The following is a 20,134-nucleotide window of genomic DNA, read 5'->3' as shown; positions in this document are numbered from 1 at the left end:
ACCTCTGTCTGTTCTGTTCACTGCTGCAACTCCAGAAGCATTTAGAACAATACTTGGGGCATATGCACAACAGATGCTAAATAATTTTTTATTCCATGAAAGAATGTATTTCCAGAAGGTGCATTAGAGTTCTAGGCAGGAAGAAGAAAGAGGAAGAAGAGAGGTGGGTGATGTCTAAATCAGGAAAGCAAAAAGTCATTTCCCAGAAATCCCCAGCCAACTTGCACTTACATCTCCTTAGCCTAAACCATGTCACATAGCCACCAGTGCTGCAAGGGAGTCTGGAAAGGTGAGTATTTCTGGTTGTTTGCACTGCCCTCCTTTAACAAAATTATTATGTAAGTAAGGCAGAAGAGAAAAATGAGTATCGAAAAGGCAACATATAGTGCCCACCACGTGGATCTATCCTGGACCGAAAGGACTGACATCTCTGAGGGTGCTAATTTTGATGCAGGTGAACTGTTGTAAGAAAAATGGCCAGAAGAAGGGAATGAGCCACTTGGCGTGAGGGACACACTGGTCATGAACATCTGTCTGGTTGACTGCCCAGGGCACACTCTGTACACCCTGCTACTCTCCTCCTCTTTTCTTAAAATTTTTATTTAGAGAGAGAGGAAGGAGGAGAGAGAGAAACATTGACTTGTTCCACTTATTTTTGCATTCATTGGTTGATTCTTGCACATGCCCTGACCAGGAATCAAATCAGCAACCTTGGTATAATGGGACAACGCTCTAACCAACTGAGCTACCTGGCCAAGGCTCCTCATCATCTCTTTTGAGAAATACCTTTATTTGCACCCCTTCCCACAAATACATGGTTATAGCTGTAGGACTCTTGGAGTCCTACTCTTATTCATATGTCAAGTTCCCCCTGACCTGACCCAAACCATTGAATCAGAATCACATGACCACGAACTTGGCACTAGGATGGAGATTCTAAGTCTCTCCAGATGACTGGATCACGTAAACAGAGAGCTGCTGGCAGACACATCTTCTGTCACAGACTGGAGCAACTGAGGAAAGAACATGAACCCCACACAGAAAGAAGTGTGGGGAAACAGATGGGGTCTTTGCGGTGTCCGAGTCCTGGGTAGTGGGGTCATTCCTGAAGCCTGGTTCTGTCCTTGCCCTGGGGGTCCACTGCACGCTTCTTGTTCTTATTTTGCTCAGGCCTTAAGCGAATCTTTAGTCGTGGTTAGGAGTTCTAACACACACATACCCGGCTCTAGGCATCTGAAACCAGAAGGAAGTAACTCTGGAGATCAGGTGCCCAGTGTAGGAGGAAGAAGTGAAACAGCAGCTTCTTTATCAACAGCCCACAAAGGATGGGGCCCGGGGAGAGTTCTCCTGGCTGTTTGCAGAGCTCTAGGAGACTGCCCTCGTCAGCCCCACGAGAGAGCCCGCTGCTCATGGGAGGGATGAGTGCTTCTGAAGCAGGACCTCCATGTTTGGAGGTCTGGAGCTTTGGTTTTCCTGCCAGCCACTCTGCCCTTCTGTCCCTGGTGCCCACTTCTTGTAAAACATGTAGGGTGCCTATCAGTTTTCCTGAGGTACAGCTGGGCTAGACAGATAGCATGGCACAGGGGGGAAAAGATATGGGCTCTAGAGTCTGGAAATCCAGATTCATTACTAACCTTTAGCCAAGGCACAGGCATACCTAGTTTTATTGCGCTTTACTGTGCTTCCTAGGTGTTGCATTTTTTACGACTAAAGGCAAGACCCTCCTTGAGCAAAAAGACTACCACTCGCTTCATTACAGTAGCCTGGAGCTGAACCTGCAGTATCTCTGCCGTACACCTATAGTTAATTTCCCCAAATCTCGTCTCTAAACCAATGGCAGTAACTCCCACCTGGGAGGATAAAATGAACCTGCTTGTGTAAGTCATCTGACACAACAAATGGCAAATGCTGCTCAGACAGCAGACCCATCCCAGCCCTGGCACCCAGTTGGAAGGCAGGGTTCGCACCAGGCGCGGAGGCAGGGGCCCCTCTGGAAAACCATCGGTGCCAAAACAATGGTTCACTGCAGGGTGTTGTGCACTAGGCTAAGTTCCCTGCTCCCCGGCAGTCAGTGGCCTTGGGTTTGTGTTTTAGCAGCAACTACTTTTCATTTCCTACAAGACCTCCGTGTTATAGGGAGCCCATTCTTGAATCCAAGGGGAGGGAAAAGAGACCCCCTGGAAAGAGATGAAAGGGGAAGCTAGTTTTTAAGTTATTTTAATGCAACACCCACCATGTGCCAGGCACACCCATGTGCTTTACACCCGTTATTGGCTGTTTTGGCCTCTCTTGGCTGATACGTGGAGGTGCAGCCAGGGCAGGGCTGTCAAATGCTATTGATGGCTCATCTGGGCAGCATCGAGGCAGTTGCAAAGGCTGCTAATAGCTGTGAATTAACTGGGCGGAGACCACTCCTAGGGCATGAACAGCTGCTTCCATGGCTCTGGCACAGGCTTCAGACTAGAGCCTGGGACTTGCCCCTCAGCCCTGCTGGGCAGACCGGTCCCTTTATTAACCAGCTGAGGGGCTGGTAACCGCAGCTGAGCTCCCAGTGCCGCTGAACCCACGTTGGAAAAACAAAGGAGAGAGAGAAGGGCGAACATGAAAAAGGGAGTAAAAGTAGCAAGAAACAAAGGGAAGAGAAGGCAGGCAACCAACTCTGTAACCATACTCATTCCTTTATTACCGACTGTGTTAATCCGAACAGGGTGGGGCCTGCAGGCTGCTGGCAGCACGGAGCTGCAGGTGCATTTCAGCTCTACAGAGAGGCCTCATCCAAAGCCAAGGAGACAGAGGGCAATGTTTTACATATATATATTTATATATTACATATGTAATATATGGGCCGCTGCATTCTTAGCTGTTGTCCTAAATAAAGACCATAGCAACAGACATGGAAATTTGGTCCTAATCAAGGCCCTTACTTTGTCAACCAAATGTCTGCTACATCAAAAGGAAAAGAGAAAGAGAGTGAGAGAGAAACAGAGACTGAGATCCAGCCACCCCAGTGGCCCTGTTCCCAGCATATCTTATGCTGAGTGTAGAGTGTCCCCTGTGGAGTTAAACACACATACAAACACGCACATACACACACACATACACAAAACCGCAGGCGGGAGCTCCTCCTCCGACCACACCTCGGGCCCAGCCCTCAGACCAGGGGTGGTGAAGTTGGGTAGATTGTGCTATAAGACTGTGAGGGTCAAGCAACCAGACAATGCAGAGTCAATGTGTCCAGAGGTGAATGGGGGTGACACGTGCTGTTTCATCCATAAACGTGAAAAAGGTCACTGGGAGAGGCTGCTCAACGCAGGCCTGGAGGCCCCTGGGCCACCTGGGGCATTTCTACACACAACTCCTGTCCCAGCCTTGGTCGAATCTAGTATCTGAACTCTGAGTCTCAAATAATCTCTTGGGCTCTGATGAAAAATGTTATTTCCTTGATGGACAGCAGCAAATGGCAATTGAGTTACCCAACCATTTAGTCCAGTAATTACAGCAGAAACGACAGCATCACTGATTCAAACCAACCGTAGCTTGGTGCTTAGAGCAGAACTTGAAAAGAATAAAAAGGGTTAATTTCCCAGTGGAAAGAGAATAACCAGATAACCAGTGCTGCCACCCCGCCCCCACCTCACATCAAATTTTAGGCAAATCAGTCAATTTTACACTTTTTTCCCAGTGACCAATTTCCTTATATCCTAGGGACAGAAGACTCCTACTGTTAGGGCATTTAAAAATCCTAAACCACCGGTTTTCTCTCATGATTACTTCTTCACCCTTCCACCAAAATGCACACTTAAAAAGTAAGTCAAAGAAAATTAATCATTTTTTTTTTTGGTAGAAATTTACTTATCACTTAAGATGCCTGGAGATATCTTTGGATGACACAAAAAGCACTTCCCTAGGAACCAATTTGCACAATGCCGAAGAAGGGATTAGCTTTCGACAAAACAGCGCCCAACAAATATGATTCAGAACCAGGGGTAATAGGCAAAGCTGGCCGATTGGCCCTGGGTCTCCGCCTCCTGCACTAAATGAAGGGCGAAGCAACAGGTCCCGACACCTTTGCTTTGCCAGGGGGATAATGACTTCGTTCCCTCCCAATATGAACTGGGATCCAGGCAGCTGCAGGGAGGACATTTGAAGCAGGAAGGAGCAGCATCTCAAACACAGGGAGTTGGCTTGACCAAAGTTACTTGTCAGAGGGGGACAGAAACAAAGGGCACGGGGGAGGGACTTCCCCTGATGACTGTCCATGTTGTCTCCATTACTGTTCCACTTCCTGCAGGTCCCCAGGAGGCAGCAACTGGTAGGTTCACAAGCCCTGCCCCTGCTTGGGAAGGTGGGCAGGAAGCAGAGATCGGGAAGCCATGGAGTCGTGGCAAAGCTGAAGAGCAGGGGCTGGGTGGGTGAGGCCTTTGAAGTCCTTGAAAAGGAGCCCGAGAAGCCGACCATGGTTGTCTGAGGCCCAGAAAGTGCTGGGAGCATGGTCCGGATGTGTCTGTGTCCTCAGGGGACACCCAGCATTTTTCTAGTCCCAGAAAGTGCTTAGGAGCTGCTCACATCAGCATAGGAGGAGATGGAAGTTATGGAGACAGGTAGGAAAAGTCCTCTCTTCTCAGGCACTGGCCACCTTCCTTTCTGGGGACAGCTGACAGCGAGGAGCTTGAAGTCTGACCGTGGGGATCTACAGTCGGCAGAAAGGGAGGCTATGCAGTGACCACAGCAGGCTCGGGCGAGGGCCTCTCCCCCACACTAACTGAGCTCCACGAATAAATAACATTAATTAAATAAAGGAGGCAAAGAAGAGCGGGCAGAGTCACGGCCTGCCAGTTCTCACCCCCTCACACACACGAACACGCACATGCGCACACACACGCACACCAAGCGGCGGATGAGATGATCCAGGGCTGGCTGCCCCATCCCAGGAGCGGGTCAGACGGGCAGCCACACCGAAGGTTGTCACTCATGGTCTAGCACTGTCGCAGGACGCAGAGCAGCGGAGGCCAGTGAGGCATGTGTGGTGGAGGGTGGAGGCCGCTGAGGACTCTGGCACCTGCGGGGGGTGAGGACAAGGTGGGTGAAAGAGGAAGCTGGGAAAGTGCAGGCAAGAGGGCAGGGAGGCTGTCCTTTCCCTCACCGGCTGCGGTAGCCGCCTGCCCCAGTGCCCAGGTGTCACCCACCCTTCGGGCCCACCCGAGCCATCTCCCTGCCTCCTATCCTGAGCCCACTGCCCACCCTGACCATGTGGCACTGACCAGGATCTGGACTTCCGGACTTTCGAGGTGGAAGGTCTTTCCAGAAAGCTGTCCAACCGCATGAGCCTCTCCATGTGCAGCGCACGGGGGTCTTGTTCTTGGTCGTGAGAGAATTCCATCTCGAAGACAGCTGGAGGCGACACATCCAGCTCCAAAAACATTATGTTTTCAGCCTGTGGCAGGAGGATCATACCAGACATGAGCAGTAGCCCTGCACCTTCCGGGCCCTCAGTAAATGCTGGGTGTGGTAAGGGCGACAGGGTAGGTAGAGGAAGCAGGGGCTGTGAGCATCCCTCCCCCAGGCTCTCTCCCGTCCCTGCTTCCACCTTCCAGCTTCTTACCCTGTACCTGGGGTGGGACCCCATTGCCATGGCAACCCGAGCATACTGGCTGATAGGCCTCTTGTAGCCCACTGCAGATGTTGGCCGCTTCTTCATTTGGCTGTTATTCCTGTAGGGAAGAGGCTCTATTAGAATGGATTTCCTTCAGACACAAAGGGGAGACGATATCCTGAGGAAATAAGTATTATTCATGTAGACCGGAGGCCCTGCAGGCTGCAGGTACTGGAATTTTCTTCCCTTTGCTCTAATACAACCGGACAACTCAAACTAGTATAACAGAAGGAGGCACATGTTTCTTCAATTATTTTCCCAGTAAAAAAGGGTTGACTGAGGATTGGAATGAAAAAAACAAATTCAATCTTATTTTAGTTTTCAGATTCATATACTAATTTCACATACCACACGAAACCACTGATGACTAGTGGTTCTGCTTTTCATTTTCCTCCATAGGAGTTAGCACAACAAAATAACTAAAAACTCAGTCTTGAAATGCAAGGGTCCCAAAATAGCCAAAACAATCCTGGGAAAGAACAAAAAGGAAGGCTCACATTTCCCAGTTTGAAAACTTGTTACAAAGCTATAGTAACAAGGATGTATGGTACTGGCATATGGACAGAGAAATATATCAGTGGAATAGAACTGAGAGTCTAGAAATAAACTGTCATATTCACTATAACTGATTTTCTATAGGGGTACCAGGACCATTTAATAGAGAAAGAACAGTCTCTTCAACAAATAATACAGGGACAGCTGGATATGCACAGGCAAAAAAATGAAATCGAACTTCTGCCTTGCACCAAATATAAAAATTAACCACAAATGGACCGTAGACTTAAATGTAAAGCTATTATCTTACAAAACTCTGAATAAAACATAATAGTACAAAGAACATATATGAAGACTCCATGGACATGGACAGCGGTGACGGGACTGATTATGAAAGTGGGGGATGGGCTGGGTGGAGGGGGGTAAATGGGGAAAAGTGGGACAACTGTAATAGCATTAAAAAAATAAAATATTTAAATAAAATAAAAATCCCCAGCCCTGGCTGGTATGCTTCAGGGGATTGAGTGCTGGCCTGTGAACGATGGGTCGATGGTTCATTTCCTAGTTGGGGCACGTGCCTGGGTGATAAGGCAGGTCCTTAGCTGGGGGCATGTGAGAGGCAAGTGATCTATGTTTCTCTTGCATATTGTTGTTTCTCTCCCTCTCTTTCTCCCTTCCCCTCTCTCCAAAAATAAATTACAAAAAACAAAAACAAAAACGTGGTAATTTTTTATGACCTTAGATTATGCAATGGTTTCGTAGCATAACATCAAAAACTCAAGCAACTAAAGAAAAAAATAGATAAATGGGACTTTAAAAAAACTAAAAACTTCTGTGTTTCAAAGGACATTAATGAAAGTGAAAAGATAATCTACAAAATGGGAGAAAATATGTGCAAATCACATATCTGATAAGGGACTTTTATCCAGAATCTATAGATAACTTTTACAAATCAACAGCGAAAAAGACAAACAGCCCAATTTAAAAATGAACAGAGTGCTGGCTGGAGTGGCTCAGTGGGCTGGCTGTTTTCCAGCAAACCGAAAGATCGCCCGTTTGGTTCCCAGTCAGGTCACACGCCCATGGGGGGTTCAGTCCTGATGCGGGGGGTGGCGTGTGCAAGAGGAAACCGATTGACGTTTCTCTCTCACACCAGTGTTTCTCTCTATCTCCTTCTCCCTCCCTCCCCCTCTCTCTGGAATCAGTAACAGAAAATAAATAAATACATAAAAATGGACAAAGAATTTGAATAATCATTTCTCCAAAGAAGATATACTAGGGGCCAATAAGCAATAAAAAGATGTTCAACATTATTAATCACTAGGAAGATGCAAATCAAAACCACTTCATGCTCACTAAAATGACTATAATCAAAGATGACATACAACGATACATGTTGGTGAGGATATAGAGAAATTTGAACCCTCATACACTGTTGGTGGGACTATAAAATGGTGCAGCTGCTTTGGAAAACAGTTTGGCAGTTCTTCAGAAAGTTAAACATAGGGTGACCATATAAACCAGCACATCCAGTACTAGGTATTTATTCAAAAGAATTTAGAACATGTCCCCATGCAAAAGCTTGTATACAAATATTCCCGGCAGCATTATTCATGACAGCCAAAACCAAGCCCTGGCTGGTGTGGCTCAGTGGATTGAGCACCGCACTGCGAAGCATGAGAGCCGAAACCCAAATGCCCCTCCACCGATGACTGGAAAAACAACACAGGGCATAGCCATACAGGGGACTGTTATCCAGCAATAAAAAAGGAGTGAAGTGCTGACCCATGCAGCAATGTGAACAAACTGTGAAAACATTTTGCTAAGTGGAAGAAGCTGGATACAAAAGACTACATATTGTATGATTCCATTTATATAAAATGTCCATAACATGCAAATCCATAGAGACAGGAAGCACATTGGTGGTTGCCTAGGCCTGGGGCACTGGGAGAACGGGCAGTGACTGCCGGTGGGGACAGGGCTTCCTTCCGACGTGATTACGGGCGATGCAAAACATTATCTTGATGCCTTTCTACAATATCTAAGTGTTTTTACAATGAATATATATAACTTTATATCTAATGAATTATTGCAATCATTCAGAAAAGTATAGAGAGTGATATAAATCTGTATGTCTACTACCCAGCTTTGTCAAATCTTTTTTAAAAAATTGATTTGAGTTCTGGCTGGTGTAGCTCAGTGGATTGAGCGCCGGCCTGCAAAACTTGATTTGAGACAGAGAGAAACATCAATTTGTGGTTGTACTTATTTATGCATTTATTGGTTGATTCTTGGATGTGCCTTGGCCAAAGATCGGATCTGCTACCCTGATGTACTGAGACGATGCTTTAACCAATTAAGCTACCCAGCCAGGACTCGGCTTTGTCAAATCTCAACATTTTGTTATACTTACATCAAAAGAAAATTGGGACAACTGTAATAGAACAACAACAGAATTTTTTTTTTTTTAAAGAAATAAAATATAGATAGAGTTATTTCTCCTTCCCCAGAGTCAATCACTCTCTTGAGTTTGGTGGTTATCAATGTCTTTTTTTTAAAAAGATTTTTCAAAACTTATTTATTTTTAAGATTGCATTTTTATTTATTTTTAGAGAGAGGGAAAGGGAGGGAGAAAGAAAGGGAAAGAAACATTAACTGGTTGCTTCTCTCACGCCCCCAGCTGGGGACCTGGCCAGCAACCCAGGCATGTGCCCTGACTGGGAAGCATATATTATGTATATATCCTCTTGTTGATGAGTATCTAGGTTGATCCCTCCCCGCCACCCCCTATTAAACACAGTGCTGTAGTGAACAGTTCTGGGCAGGTATCTTCAAGTGCATATTCAACAGTTTCCCTGGGGTATAACAGCCAGGAATGGAAGGTCGTGTTTGGGGTATGCACATTTCAACTTTACTAGATACTGCCAAGGTACTCTTCAAAGTGGTTATACCTGTGAAAGTTTCCACTGCCCTCTATCCTGGCCACCTCATGGTATGTCAGACTTTTTACTTTCAGCAATTTGATGAGTGCGATGTGTTATTTTTATTATTCAAAATAAACAAAAAAAAGATAGGAAAGGAAACAAGAAAGTTATTTCCATAAAAAAAAAGAAATAACCCAGGTTTTGGAGGAAGACAGCGCAGCTTTGTGGCCTCGGGAAGGGGCGTCGCCCCCCGCCAGCCTCAGCTGTCTCAGCCCTGTCCTCCAGAATGGCTGAGATGAAACAAGGTAAACACTGAGCACAGGACGCGGCAAGGACTCTGCACACTGCCCCTGCGATGGTGATTTATTCTCAATGCCACTTGCTAATTTCAAGCAGGGATACAAATGAGCAATAAAAGAAGCCAAAAGGCAGACAGTTAGGAGACAGAAGAGGAGACGAAACAAGCCAGTAATTCAGATAGGACGCCCTGTCCTTGAACAGCAGAACAGGCCGTGCAGGGGCCCAGGGAACGATGCCTGCCTTCTGCAGGGGAGAGTAATAAGAACATTCTCGAGCTTCATTTTATCAAGGGTAGAAAAGGCGTGCTGGGCCCCACGTCGGGTCCCTGTTGACTCCTCTTGATAGGTAAAGACAGGAAAGGAAGAGGCTGTGGAAGCCCCGCCTCTCTGGCCCTGTGCGGTGGAGTCTCAGAGGCTGCACGAGGAGAGGGCCACAGCCGTGACAGCTCTGAGGGCAGGGGGACAATTAGGAAAATAATAACACCGCTTATAAGGTGAGCCTCCCTATCCCGTTTGAATTTGACAACAGCCTCCTGAGGAGTAGACAGGGCAGACACCACGCTGCCATTTGTGTTCGAGGTCATCCAACTAGGAAGGGACTTGGAATTGAACTTTCCCAGACTGTCTCTTCAGGACACGGCACTGTCTCTGAGGAGGACACGTGAACCGGCCTGGGGCTGAAGCGCGGCTTGAGGGCTGCAGGCTCGGGGAACAGGACAGAAGGACACGGCTGGGCGAGGAGAGCAGTGGATCAGTATGAATTGGCAGCCTGACCCAACAAAGATGCCAGGGCTATTCTGGGCGGCATGCGGGAGGACGGCGCTGGGGGAGGGGAGCCCGTCATGGGAACAGCACACTCCCATCTACTCCCTCTTCTGCTCCAGGCCTACTTTCCATGATTGATCCCTCAGTAGCAAGCAGGTTGTGGCCCACGCCCAGAGAGGAGGCCTGGCTCTGCACTATCCACCCCTCCCAATAGCAACCTGCGCAACAGTCGGCATGCGCTTAGTAGAGCCGAAGAGGTCTCCTGGGACTCTCCCTCCAGATGGCTGTTATCACAAGGTTTTGTTTTGTTTTTCCCTTAATATTAAAAAAGTCACTCTTGGCTCCAACTCGGGGGCTGACCCCATTGTCATTACCAGCTCTGTCTGATCACCCCCTTTCCTCTCTTGTTCTGAAAACAGGCACCCAAAGTTGTCAGGTGTGTTTTCCTCTCAGGTCCTTCACAGGCAACTGCCACAGTACTCAGAGTGTTGTCCCCAGTCTTGTCCCCCTGTCCCGCCGACCAGCCATCACCTTGCAGCGCTCGCCTCCCTGCAGGTCTGAACTCTCACTCTTATTTCCCTTCACGACACAGCCCCACCCCCTGCCCCGGGAGGCTGAAGTGCCTCCTCCCTGCTCCTCACAGGCCTGTGACTAAATCTAGGGACCCAACCCAACGCTGAGACAGTTCTTACTGAGGTCAACTTTGCCTCTAGCACAAAACCAGTTTAACTTTCTATCCTGATTCTGTTTAGAGAAAGGAATGCTCTTTCTTTAAACCTGGAGGTAGCCTGAATAAAAAATTAAAGAATAAAACAAAAACAGTACACCAAACTGCCCTCCTGTGGCACTTTTAAGGACTAAGGCGGACTGGTTTCTCTCGCGAACCCCGTAATTGTCATATTGGCTGATCAGTGTGATTGCGACAATGCATCGATCGTCTCTTCTGGGCCAGGTACTCACCCGGAGCCTCACACACATTGTCTCACTGCAGCCCCAATACTCCTGCAGGGCACCTTTATTATCCCAACTTTACAGATGAAGAAATGTGGGTTCAGAGAGGTTAAAAAACCTCCTCAGGGCCACGAATAAGTGGCAGAGCAGAGACTAGAATTCAGAATGTTCTAAATCCAAAGTCCAGTCTCTTTCTGCTGCAGCGCAGGGCCTTTGAAGAGCCCCTAGCGTGGCCGGGGTTGCCCAGGCCAAAGGGCTGAAGTTACAAATAGAATTTTGTGATCAAATGCAACCCATGGGCTGCAGACATTGCCAAATATCCAAACCTTAGAAGATTAACTTTGTAGAAACACAATGAAAAATAAAGTCTATCATGAGAAATTAAAAATAAAAGGTCTTACTTGAAAAATAGTTATTGCTGGAGCTGGCTGCAAAAATACTTTTTCAAAGTAACATTAACACAAAATTGTCCATGACTGTGGGAGGTACCTCACCTGAAGTTACTGTGTATCGACCAGTGGCTACATAGAGATGGCAGAGAAAAAAGGAAAAGGGGCAGCCTGCCAAAATAAGTTGATACCAGCGACTTTCACCAGCTGCTTGGCAATAACCCCCTGTTTTAGAGACAGACTGGAGGAGTGTGTGGGGTGGATGCTTATTGCTGGAGGAAAAGAAATACACTTTTCCAACAAAAGTTTTCAAAAGTTTTCTAAAGCGACAGCATGCCATAAGGTACTAATTTCTTCTGCTCAATGCTGTTTTCTTTCCCCTCCCTTTGAGCAGCCTCTGGTGTTCTCATCCCCAGAACTCCATGGGCCCAAGTAAAGGAAGCCGTTCCACATCTGAATTGAGCCAACAGGACAATGCCCCGACTAGTTAAAAGTGCTTTGGGAAGAAAGATTTTCCAGCGCTGATTAAGTTACTTCGCAAATAGTAGGACCCAATGCTAAGGGAAGGCACCCTCCCTTCCAGGGCGGCAGCTAGTTCTGCAGCCTGACGCCATGGTTCCTCCACGTGGGGGAAGCTGCACCCAAGGACAGCCCCACCCTCAGGCTTCCTCTGTGACAGGAGGGGCGTGGGGCGGATGATCTCAGAGACCAGGGCCAGCCGCTCCCGCACCGTGATGCTACCCTCCCGCTCTCTGAGCTGAGTCAGAGTCACAGTGGGAATTCCAATGATGAGGGAACTGTTTTCACTTTGTTTGAACCATCAGCTGCTGCTTTAAAAATAGCAATTAAAAATTGTGTTTCATATAAGAGCTCCCTAGACCTAGTTTTTCTTTTTCATTTTTGCGATTTTAATAAAAGCTCTGAGATAAATATTAGTTATTGCAGTTATCAGCCATAGCAAATGGAGAGTGACATTAAAAAAAGAAAAAATGTACAGCAGTAATTCAGAATTGCATGTAGTTGATTACCTGGTATTTGTTAATAAGTCTTTTGGGAGTAATTTATGTATTGGGGTTTTTTCTTAGAGAAATCCGTAAGTGTTTATATCATTTGTGTTTAAGTGCAGTAGAGAACACTGACGTGTCAGGACTGTCTTAATAACTTTACCCTTACCCAGGTCTATTTTGATATTTTCTCTGCAGAATATATATTCTGTATGTATTCTGAGCAGGCACATACATATAAAATAGCATGGTTAAGCTGTGACTATATATAACCATGATTTAAAAAACCGTATAAATATATTTATATCTTTACATGTTTAATATGAAATATTTAGGGAGCACAGTCCTATTGGGGCCTAGCTAGACATACCACTAACGGTACCTGCAAATGCAGGCGGGGAGCAACCCCAGACCACACCTGAGACCTGGCTTTCCCTGAGGCCTTCCGGGAAAGGACACACTACTAGGTCAGCTAAAGTAAGACGCACTGGAGGAATAAGCAGAGTTTTCTGGCTTTCCAGCGGCAAAGAAAACACTGCCTCTTTCCTGGCATTACTTTCCTCCAGCAAGGAGGATGGTGGGGGGCAGGGTGTGGGGGGGACCAGGGGAGAGGAAAGGTGGGGAAGGGCCTCCAGACAACTAGCTCCTCTCTGTGCGGCAGCACCTGTTGCCAGAGGGCATTCTGAGATGAACAGAAGAGCAGGAATTCACCTTTAAAGCAGAAGAGGGGAACAGAAGAGACAATGGACTGGAAAAGGGAACATTGACACAATAAACAAAGATACCTGTGCACATTTTGGTCTCTAGTCTACCTATTATTTAAAGTGCACTATTTTAAGATAGCTGTTTTAATTTCAAAAACCTGTGAATGGTTTTTCAGTGTATGCAAACCATTTTATTTTTGCAAAAAAGCAAGTTTATTTAAAAGGTTATTTACCTTAAAAGGCATTTGAGTTATTTAAAAGAAAGTAAACTTTAAAAAAAAAAACAAGAATGGAAATTTAAAATCAACGAGCAGAAAGTTCAGCTTCAGGAAAAGCACCCATTGTGCTTTCAAGTCGGGACCGAGTGCCCAAGGCGATCAAGTCAAAAGTTCAGGGACAGTGTTTTGAGAAGTGAATAAACTCTGAAGCATGAAACCACACAACTCAAATCAAGATCCCTTCTCAGTTCCAGATTAAAGGAGACCAGAGAAGCATGACAAATGCAACGCACCATCTCAAGTGCGTGGGTGGGGAGGTGGGGGAAGGGACGCTGCCATGAAGGGCATTACTGGTGCTGGCTAAAACAGAATGTTGCCTATGTAATACAGTAGTACTGTGTTTATATAAAACCCCCTGAATTTGATTATTGTACTATGCTTATGTAAGATAATGTCCTCATTCTTAGGAAATACAAGGGCCAGGACATCTTCAACTTAATCTCAAATGGTTGTGGGGGTGGGGCGGGTGGGGAATTAATAAAGCAAGAGGTGCCAAAATATTAATCGGTGAATTTTTCGTGACGGGTATATGGAAATTCTTTGTACTATTCTTGCAATTCTTTTTTCAAAATAAAAAGTTTAAAAACATGTCTTCTCAGATTCTCTCACATCCCGTATCCATCCAACATAAAGAGATTCCTCCACCTGGAAACTTGCAGCTGAAAACTTTCTAAGCAAAGGCCTCACTAGCATTTCCTTCCCGCAGAGGGCGCTGGAGTAGTAGTTTTTTAAGCCTGGCTTTCTCGGGGGAAGCCTCACCTGGAAGCTTTAAAAGAACAAATTAGCTCTGAGGTCTTTCCAAGATCCTTTAAATCAGACTCGTTGGAGCCCAACTTACAGGTGATTCTAGTTTCAGCCAAGGTGGAGACTCTCTGCCTTAGATGCTGCACTACTGTGGGTCTCTACCTAGATTGTAAAGGTAAACCCTGGCTGGCGTGGCTCAGTGGATTGAGTGCCAGCCTGTGAACCAATGGAAAGGTAGATTTTAAGTCCAAAGTGATACCATTGAAAAGTCTTCTACTCATGAACTTGCCACTTACAAACTTGCATGGTGTCACCTTGGGGTAGAATCAGCCTTTTGGAAAGTAGTCAGATGAAGCCTGGACCCATACAGCTTAGCTTCCCCTCCCACCCCACCCCCCCCCAGCTTTGGGGAGACGTCTGCCCTATCCTAGCATCAATATTTCTAGGGCAGAGAGAGCAAAGAATGTCCAGGGAGGCGCGTTGATATTTGGCCTCCTAATGCCTCTCTATGCAGATTTTCAATTAAGGGACCGTGGTTCAGCTGAGTGAGGCAGCCACTCTGCTGGGTTTGAATGCCTGGCCTTGTTCTTCATGGCCACCAGTAGAGGGAGCTGCACACCCACCCAATGGATGCAAGGTACCTAAGGGCCACGAAGTGGAAACAGGTGGAAATGCTGAATCACAGAACTGGGTGAGGCTGTAAAGATTGGACACACCTCTATCATTTCCTGGTCTACTTACTTCTCTGTATTCCCCACTGGACTTGGGTGCTGAGCGCGTCTCATTTTACCTTCTGTGCAGAGTCTCCCACAGTGCCCAGCACCCAGTAAGGCAAATAGTAACTATTGTTGCTGCTCTTGGCCTCAGACAAATGCATATTCATCAGACTGGCCAAATGCTGGCATTCACTGGGGTTGCCAAGGGGCTGAAATGCTCTTCCTCCCCACTTCAGGCTCCTTGTGGGATATTTTCTGCATCCCAGGCCACTGAGACACTTTGTTTTAGTCAGAACACCCTTCCTTCAGGAGAGCCCTACATTAGGTCCCGAGAGTCCCTCTTCCATCTGTATGCCTCCCCGCCCCTCCCCACCCCATAAAAGCCTCTGTCTGCCCGCAGGCCCCTGGCCCGGGTGACTGGGTGAGGGACTCACACGCCGGCTGGCACGAGCGGCTGGAACTTCCACTGCTCCTCCTCACAGTCCAGGAAAAGACGGTTCATGATCTTGTTCTTCTCCTCAGGGGGAATGAAGTTCTCAATAATTAGGTACCTGGGAGCAGGAATGAGGCAGAGATGGGGAACTGGGGAGAGAGGCCCCGCATGTGAAGTTGAAGATCAGAAGTAAGAAGCAAAGAGGCAGAGGAAACACAGGTGGAAAAACCAAAAAGTCGGGGGAGGGGATCCCAATAAAAATAATAGGCTTGAAAATCATCACATCTTCTAATGCACAGAGTGTAGGCTCAAGGCTGCAGGGATTCCTTTTGGCCAGCACCCAGCATGCACTTGGGGAGTTCATCAAATGTGGGCTGAGCAGGGAAGGAGCGAACAGAGGAGGTAGAAGAAACTCCAGAAACTGGGCCTCTCCCTCACCCCTCAACACATTAATCCTAAAATACACAAACTCCCGGGTGATGGTTGGAATGAGGCCTTCAAAAAGGAGAAGACCCTGTTAGGGAGAAGCCTGGGGCCTGAAGGATGGCTGCAAGGACTAGGAAGGGGAAGAACAGGGAGCCTACTTGAGCTTGAGTTCCCGAGTCTGCTCATTCTGCGCCTCCTCCAGGTCCTGCCGCACGCGGATGTACTCATCATGCTGGTCCTGGATCTCCGCCTTCACCGCCTGCAGCTTGGCGTAGAGCTGGGTGGGGACAGGTGCAGCTCAGAGGCTGCCCAGCTTGGGCCCTGGTGGCCGCAGGCTCAAGGCCCACCAGCTCAGCCCAGGACAAGGCAGGGCCTGACCTGAATCTCCCTCCTGCCATCCCACCACGAGGTAGCACAGGTTATTCAAAGGCTGCCCTGTCCCTCCTCCACTGTGGCCTGTTCCCTGTTCCCTCTCAGCTTCTGTCAGCAGCGTGTAATGTTCAAACTGGAAGGGACCCTGGGGACCTTTGGGTCCAATGCCCTCTTTTTATAGGTGAGGAAACTCAGGCACAGACTTGCTCAAGGTCACACACTGCTAGTTAATAGAGGAACTGGGATCAGGGCCCATGCACAGGACTGCTGGTCCAGGGCTCAGCTGGAAGGTAGGCCTAAGCCAGCTTGGAGCGTGAGCTCAGCCCGCTCCTGCCTCCCAAGGGCCCTCAAAATTAGGGGTGTGGAGGGCAGCAATGGCCCTGCTGTCCCACTCCTAACCCACTGAGGGGCGTGTCCCTGGAAACTGCCACTGTGACTAGGCCTCTGCCTGGTCTACCTGGGGCAGCCACATCAGCAACCCTAACAGCTCTCTAGGTTCTTCCCAGAATCCAGGCTGAAACTTGCTGCTCCCTGCCCTTGACCCTGCCCTCGTGTGCATGCCTTTCCCTGGCCAATGACTCTGCAGAATTCTGGTGGCCAGATATTCTCATCCCTTCACGGGCCCCCGAGGGTCCTGTGTTTCCTTCCTGGAGCCCCGCCAGTCCCAAGTCTCCACAGGCTCCCTTGCCATAACCCTGGCCCTGCTCCAGGCTAGGCCATCCAAACTGTGACTCACTGGTGACACTGTAAAGGGGGAAGTTACCCAGGACCATGAGGACAGCAACCCTGAAGGCCAGAAGTGACGGCGTGGTGTTCCCAGCCTATCAGGCCCAGCGTGGCCCAGGAGTAAAGGCTCTGTTCCGCCCCAGCACCAGGCCCCTGCTTCCCCGTTCCTCACCCCAGCCGCCCAGGCACTGTAACTGGGGCTCAGCAGTTCAAGTCAAGTGGGAAGAGGCCCTAAAACACACACCCCTTGGGCAGGTGACTGTCTTGGGCAGAGGCTGCCAGGCCCTCACACACCTTGACCCTGTCCTGCTGTGGCATCTCACCTTCTTGAGTTTCTTGGTCTTGACCTCCACCTCCTGCTGCAGGGACGTGTAGGTGCCCCGGAGCTCCATGGTCTCCTCATCGCGGAGCATCATCTCCTGCTGCATCTCCCGTTCCCGGCGTTTCTAGGCCAATGCAGGGCACAGGGACTCAGGGACAGGCTCACTCGGTCTCCCGTGGGACCTGGCTTCACCGTGGCCCTGGCTGCCAGGAGGGAGAAGGGAGCATCCATCGCTCCCACCCCATCCTCAGCAGAGCCTCTCTGAACCTCCTTCTCAGCTCATACAGCTATGCTGTTGCCAGGCACTGCCGCGTGGATGGAGACCCCAGCCCCAGGCACCGGCAGGTTCCAGAGGTGTCAACCACCCATACGGATGTCCGCCATACGGGCTCCCCGGCTGCTTCATCATCTCCCCACGCGGTATTACAGTGGACCGGCGCCACCAGAATGTGGGTCATGATGGTTCAGGCCATGGTCGGACAGTTGGCAAAGACCTTGCACCCTGGTGGAAAGCCCAGGAACTCGTACCAGGTGCTGCGGAGGCCAACGTGGTGGGGAACCACCACTGTCTCTCACCCACCAGCTAGCAGTGCCCCTGCCAGACCCACGGGACCCAGGGCAGCGTGTCTTAGGGGCTCAGCCCTGTTCCAGGGGCCCCGAGGCTATGATGGCTTATGGCCTGAGGCCTCTCAGATGTGACCTTCAGGACGCATGCCCCCAGGGACCAGAAGACCCAGCCCTACCTGTTCAGCAATCTCCTGCCTCTTCAGTTCCAACATCTTTTGCTGCTCATTGGTATGGTCCATGATGTTCCTGCCCCCGATGAGCAGCTTGCTCTCCATGGCCTGGGGACACAGAGAGAGTTAGAGTTCGGCTTTTTAAAGCCACAGGGTCCCCCGGTTGAGAGGTTTTTGCCTCGCTGATGGGCCTTGTCGCCTTCCACAAGGATGAGGCTTTTCCTCCAGCCTCTCGGGTCCAGTCCTATTGTCGGCAGGACCATTAGGCGAGAAAGAGAGAGGGAATCCCTCAGGGAAGGTAGGGCGCCTGACCGCTTTGCTTTGGATCCGGATGGAAGGTGGCTCACCATGCCTTGGGAGGGGGTGCAGATGGCTACAATCCTGGCAGTCAGCACCCAGCTAGTGTTCAGGACAGGGAGACAGAAAGATGGTCACTGGGCAGCCCTGTCTTTAGCTAACTGTCACCTGAAACAGAAAGAGGGCTCGTGACACAGGCAACAGAAGAGTCTAGCTGTGGGCTGATGTGGGAAGCAGAGGAGAAGCCAAATGGAGAAGACTCGGTAACACCAAGGGGCACACAGGGCCCCAGAATTACATGAGCTTTGGAGATGGCCGAGCAGACCTGGATTCTACCCACTAACTGCAAAGCCTCAGCCAAGCCTCCCCCTTGAGTTCTCACATCTGAAACAGTGGAACCAACTATGATCCAGGATGGCGAGCAAACATTTGCTGAGCACTATTTGCTAGACACGCAACTAGGCCCTGAGCAGACGTTATCTCTGTCCTCACTCTAAGAGACAGGTACTATTACTCTCCTAACGAAGGAAGAAATTTGAGAGGAACTAGCCTAAGGTCACGCAGGCAGTTAACAAACCCGCCGTCACCAGTCTCGCTGTGGAAGTTCCTCGCCCCGAGCTTGGCACAGACATGCCACAGGTGCCTGCTGAATTGGAAGCTCAAATGATTACAAGTTTGTGTAAGCTGCGTGCCATGTGACTACATGAAATGCATTTACACTGTTGCTCATCAGAGGGTGCCGCTCCAGGGCACCTCTGCTGTCCTCTGATTTCATCCCAGGCCTCCTGGAAGGTTGCAGTCACCTTGTGCCACCAGAAGACATTGGCTGCCTCCACACTGCAACTTATCCCCAGTGGAACCAGCTGACCTGCCTGAGGGCTCTCAAAGCAGGGGTTTCTGTCTAAAGGGGACCCCTGTGCCACCTGTAAGAGCCCCATCACTGGGGACAGGGCAGGACAGGGGTTAAGGGTTGCTTTTGGAAGGCCAGAGGTTGGACTATGTGGAGGTGCCAGAGGACACTGAGCAAAGCTGGGTCAGTCAGAGCAGCCCCAGGACGCCTTGGAGGCCAAGGAGAGAGCTGCTGCTGAGAAGGGCGCCCTCCAGTGGCTGCCCACCCCTGCTGCCACACCACAGCCACCTGCTGCGCCTGTACCTCCCCGAGATCTTGCTCCAGTTTAATAATGTCTCACCATTCACCCACCATACACCGCAGACCTGAATTCATCCTAGATGCTTCCTTCTCACTCCACATTGGCTCTTGCACCACCTTTGAGCAAGAAACTTCTTACATTTTGTGTGCTAGGCACCTTAGCCACCTCACCCTGGTGCCCGTCCCATATCTCATGCACCCCCAGCCACATGTTAAATCCCATCAAGCCTGTCTTCTTGGTGTGCCTCACACCATTCCAATCTTTTCATTTTCATGAGACCTGCTGACTTCACTGAGATCCTCAGAACTCACCCGAATCACTGCCATGAGCTCCTCACTGCCTCAGTTTCCCCTTCCATCCAGCTCCCCATGATGCTCAGAAGGATCCACCAAAAACACAACTCTGAGTGTGCCCTCCTCTGCTGCAAACTGTTTAAGTGGTCCCCACTCCTTACAAGATAACCCCCCAAGCCTGCAGCAGTTACAGGCCCTGGGGCTGCCCTAGACCCCCAGCCTCCTCTTACCGCTCACTGCCCCCTTCCGCCCTGCACCCTGCACTCCAGCTCTACCCCGAGAACCCAGCTCCCGGTGTGCTGTGCCTTTTCACAACATTGGCCTTCTCTTCCCACCCTATGTCCATCTGGAAAGCCGCCACTTCTCCTGCAAGACATAGCTTGAGCATCATGGGACCTTTTCTCCGATTCCCTCCAATCTGCACATTTCCTCCTTTGGGCCTCCTCAATAACCAG

General features: G+C 49.2%; 1 protein-coding gene across 2 annotated transcripts in view; it reads right to left on the bottom strand.

The window, feature by feature from the left end:
* Window positions 1-2,720: 2,720 nt before the first annotated feature.
* KIF3C (kinesin family member 3C) overlaps window positions 2,721-20,134 on the bottom strand; it is a 33,734-nt gene continuing 16,320 nt past the window's right edge. The window contains exons 2-8 of one of the 2 annotated variants that reach the window (XM_054568893.1): window positions 17,945-18,046; window positions 17,203-17,325; window positions 15,940-16,058; window positions 15,357-15,473; window positions 5,603-5,711; window positions 5,262-5,434; window positions 2,721-5,059 (exon numbers count right to left, since the gene is read on the bottom strand). In XM_054568893.1, the coding sequence (XP_054424868.1) occupies window positions 4,966-5,059; window positions 5,262-5,434; window positions 5,603-5,711; window positions 15,357-15,473; window positions 15,940-16,058; window positions 17,203-17,325; window positions 17,945-18,046 (837 nt within the window). In that variant the 3' untranslated portion in view covers window positions 2,721-4,965. Of the gene's footprint in view, window positions 5,060-5,261; window positions 5,435-5,602; window positions 5,712-15,356; window positions 15,505-15,939; window positions 16,059-17,202; window positions 17,326-17,944; window positions 18,047-20,134 lie in introns of those variants that run through there. The other variant, XM_054568900.1, reaches the window with a different exon arrangement.

The sequence above is a fragment of the Pteronotus mesoamericanus genome, unplaced genomic scaffold (genome assembly GCF_021234165.1).
Source record: "Pteronotus mesoamericanus isolate MK-2021 breed Mesoamerican mustached bat unplaced genomic scaffold, CSHL_Meso_final contig_101, whole genome shotgun sequence".
Lineage (NCBI taxonomy): Eukaryota > Metazoa > Chordata > Mammalia > Chiroptera > Mormoopidae > Pteronotus > Pteronotus mesoamericanus.
Note: the sequence above shows the minus strand (reverse complement) of the source record. Positions and strands in the feature narration are given on the sequence as shown.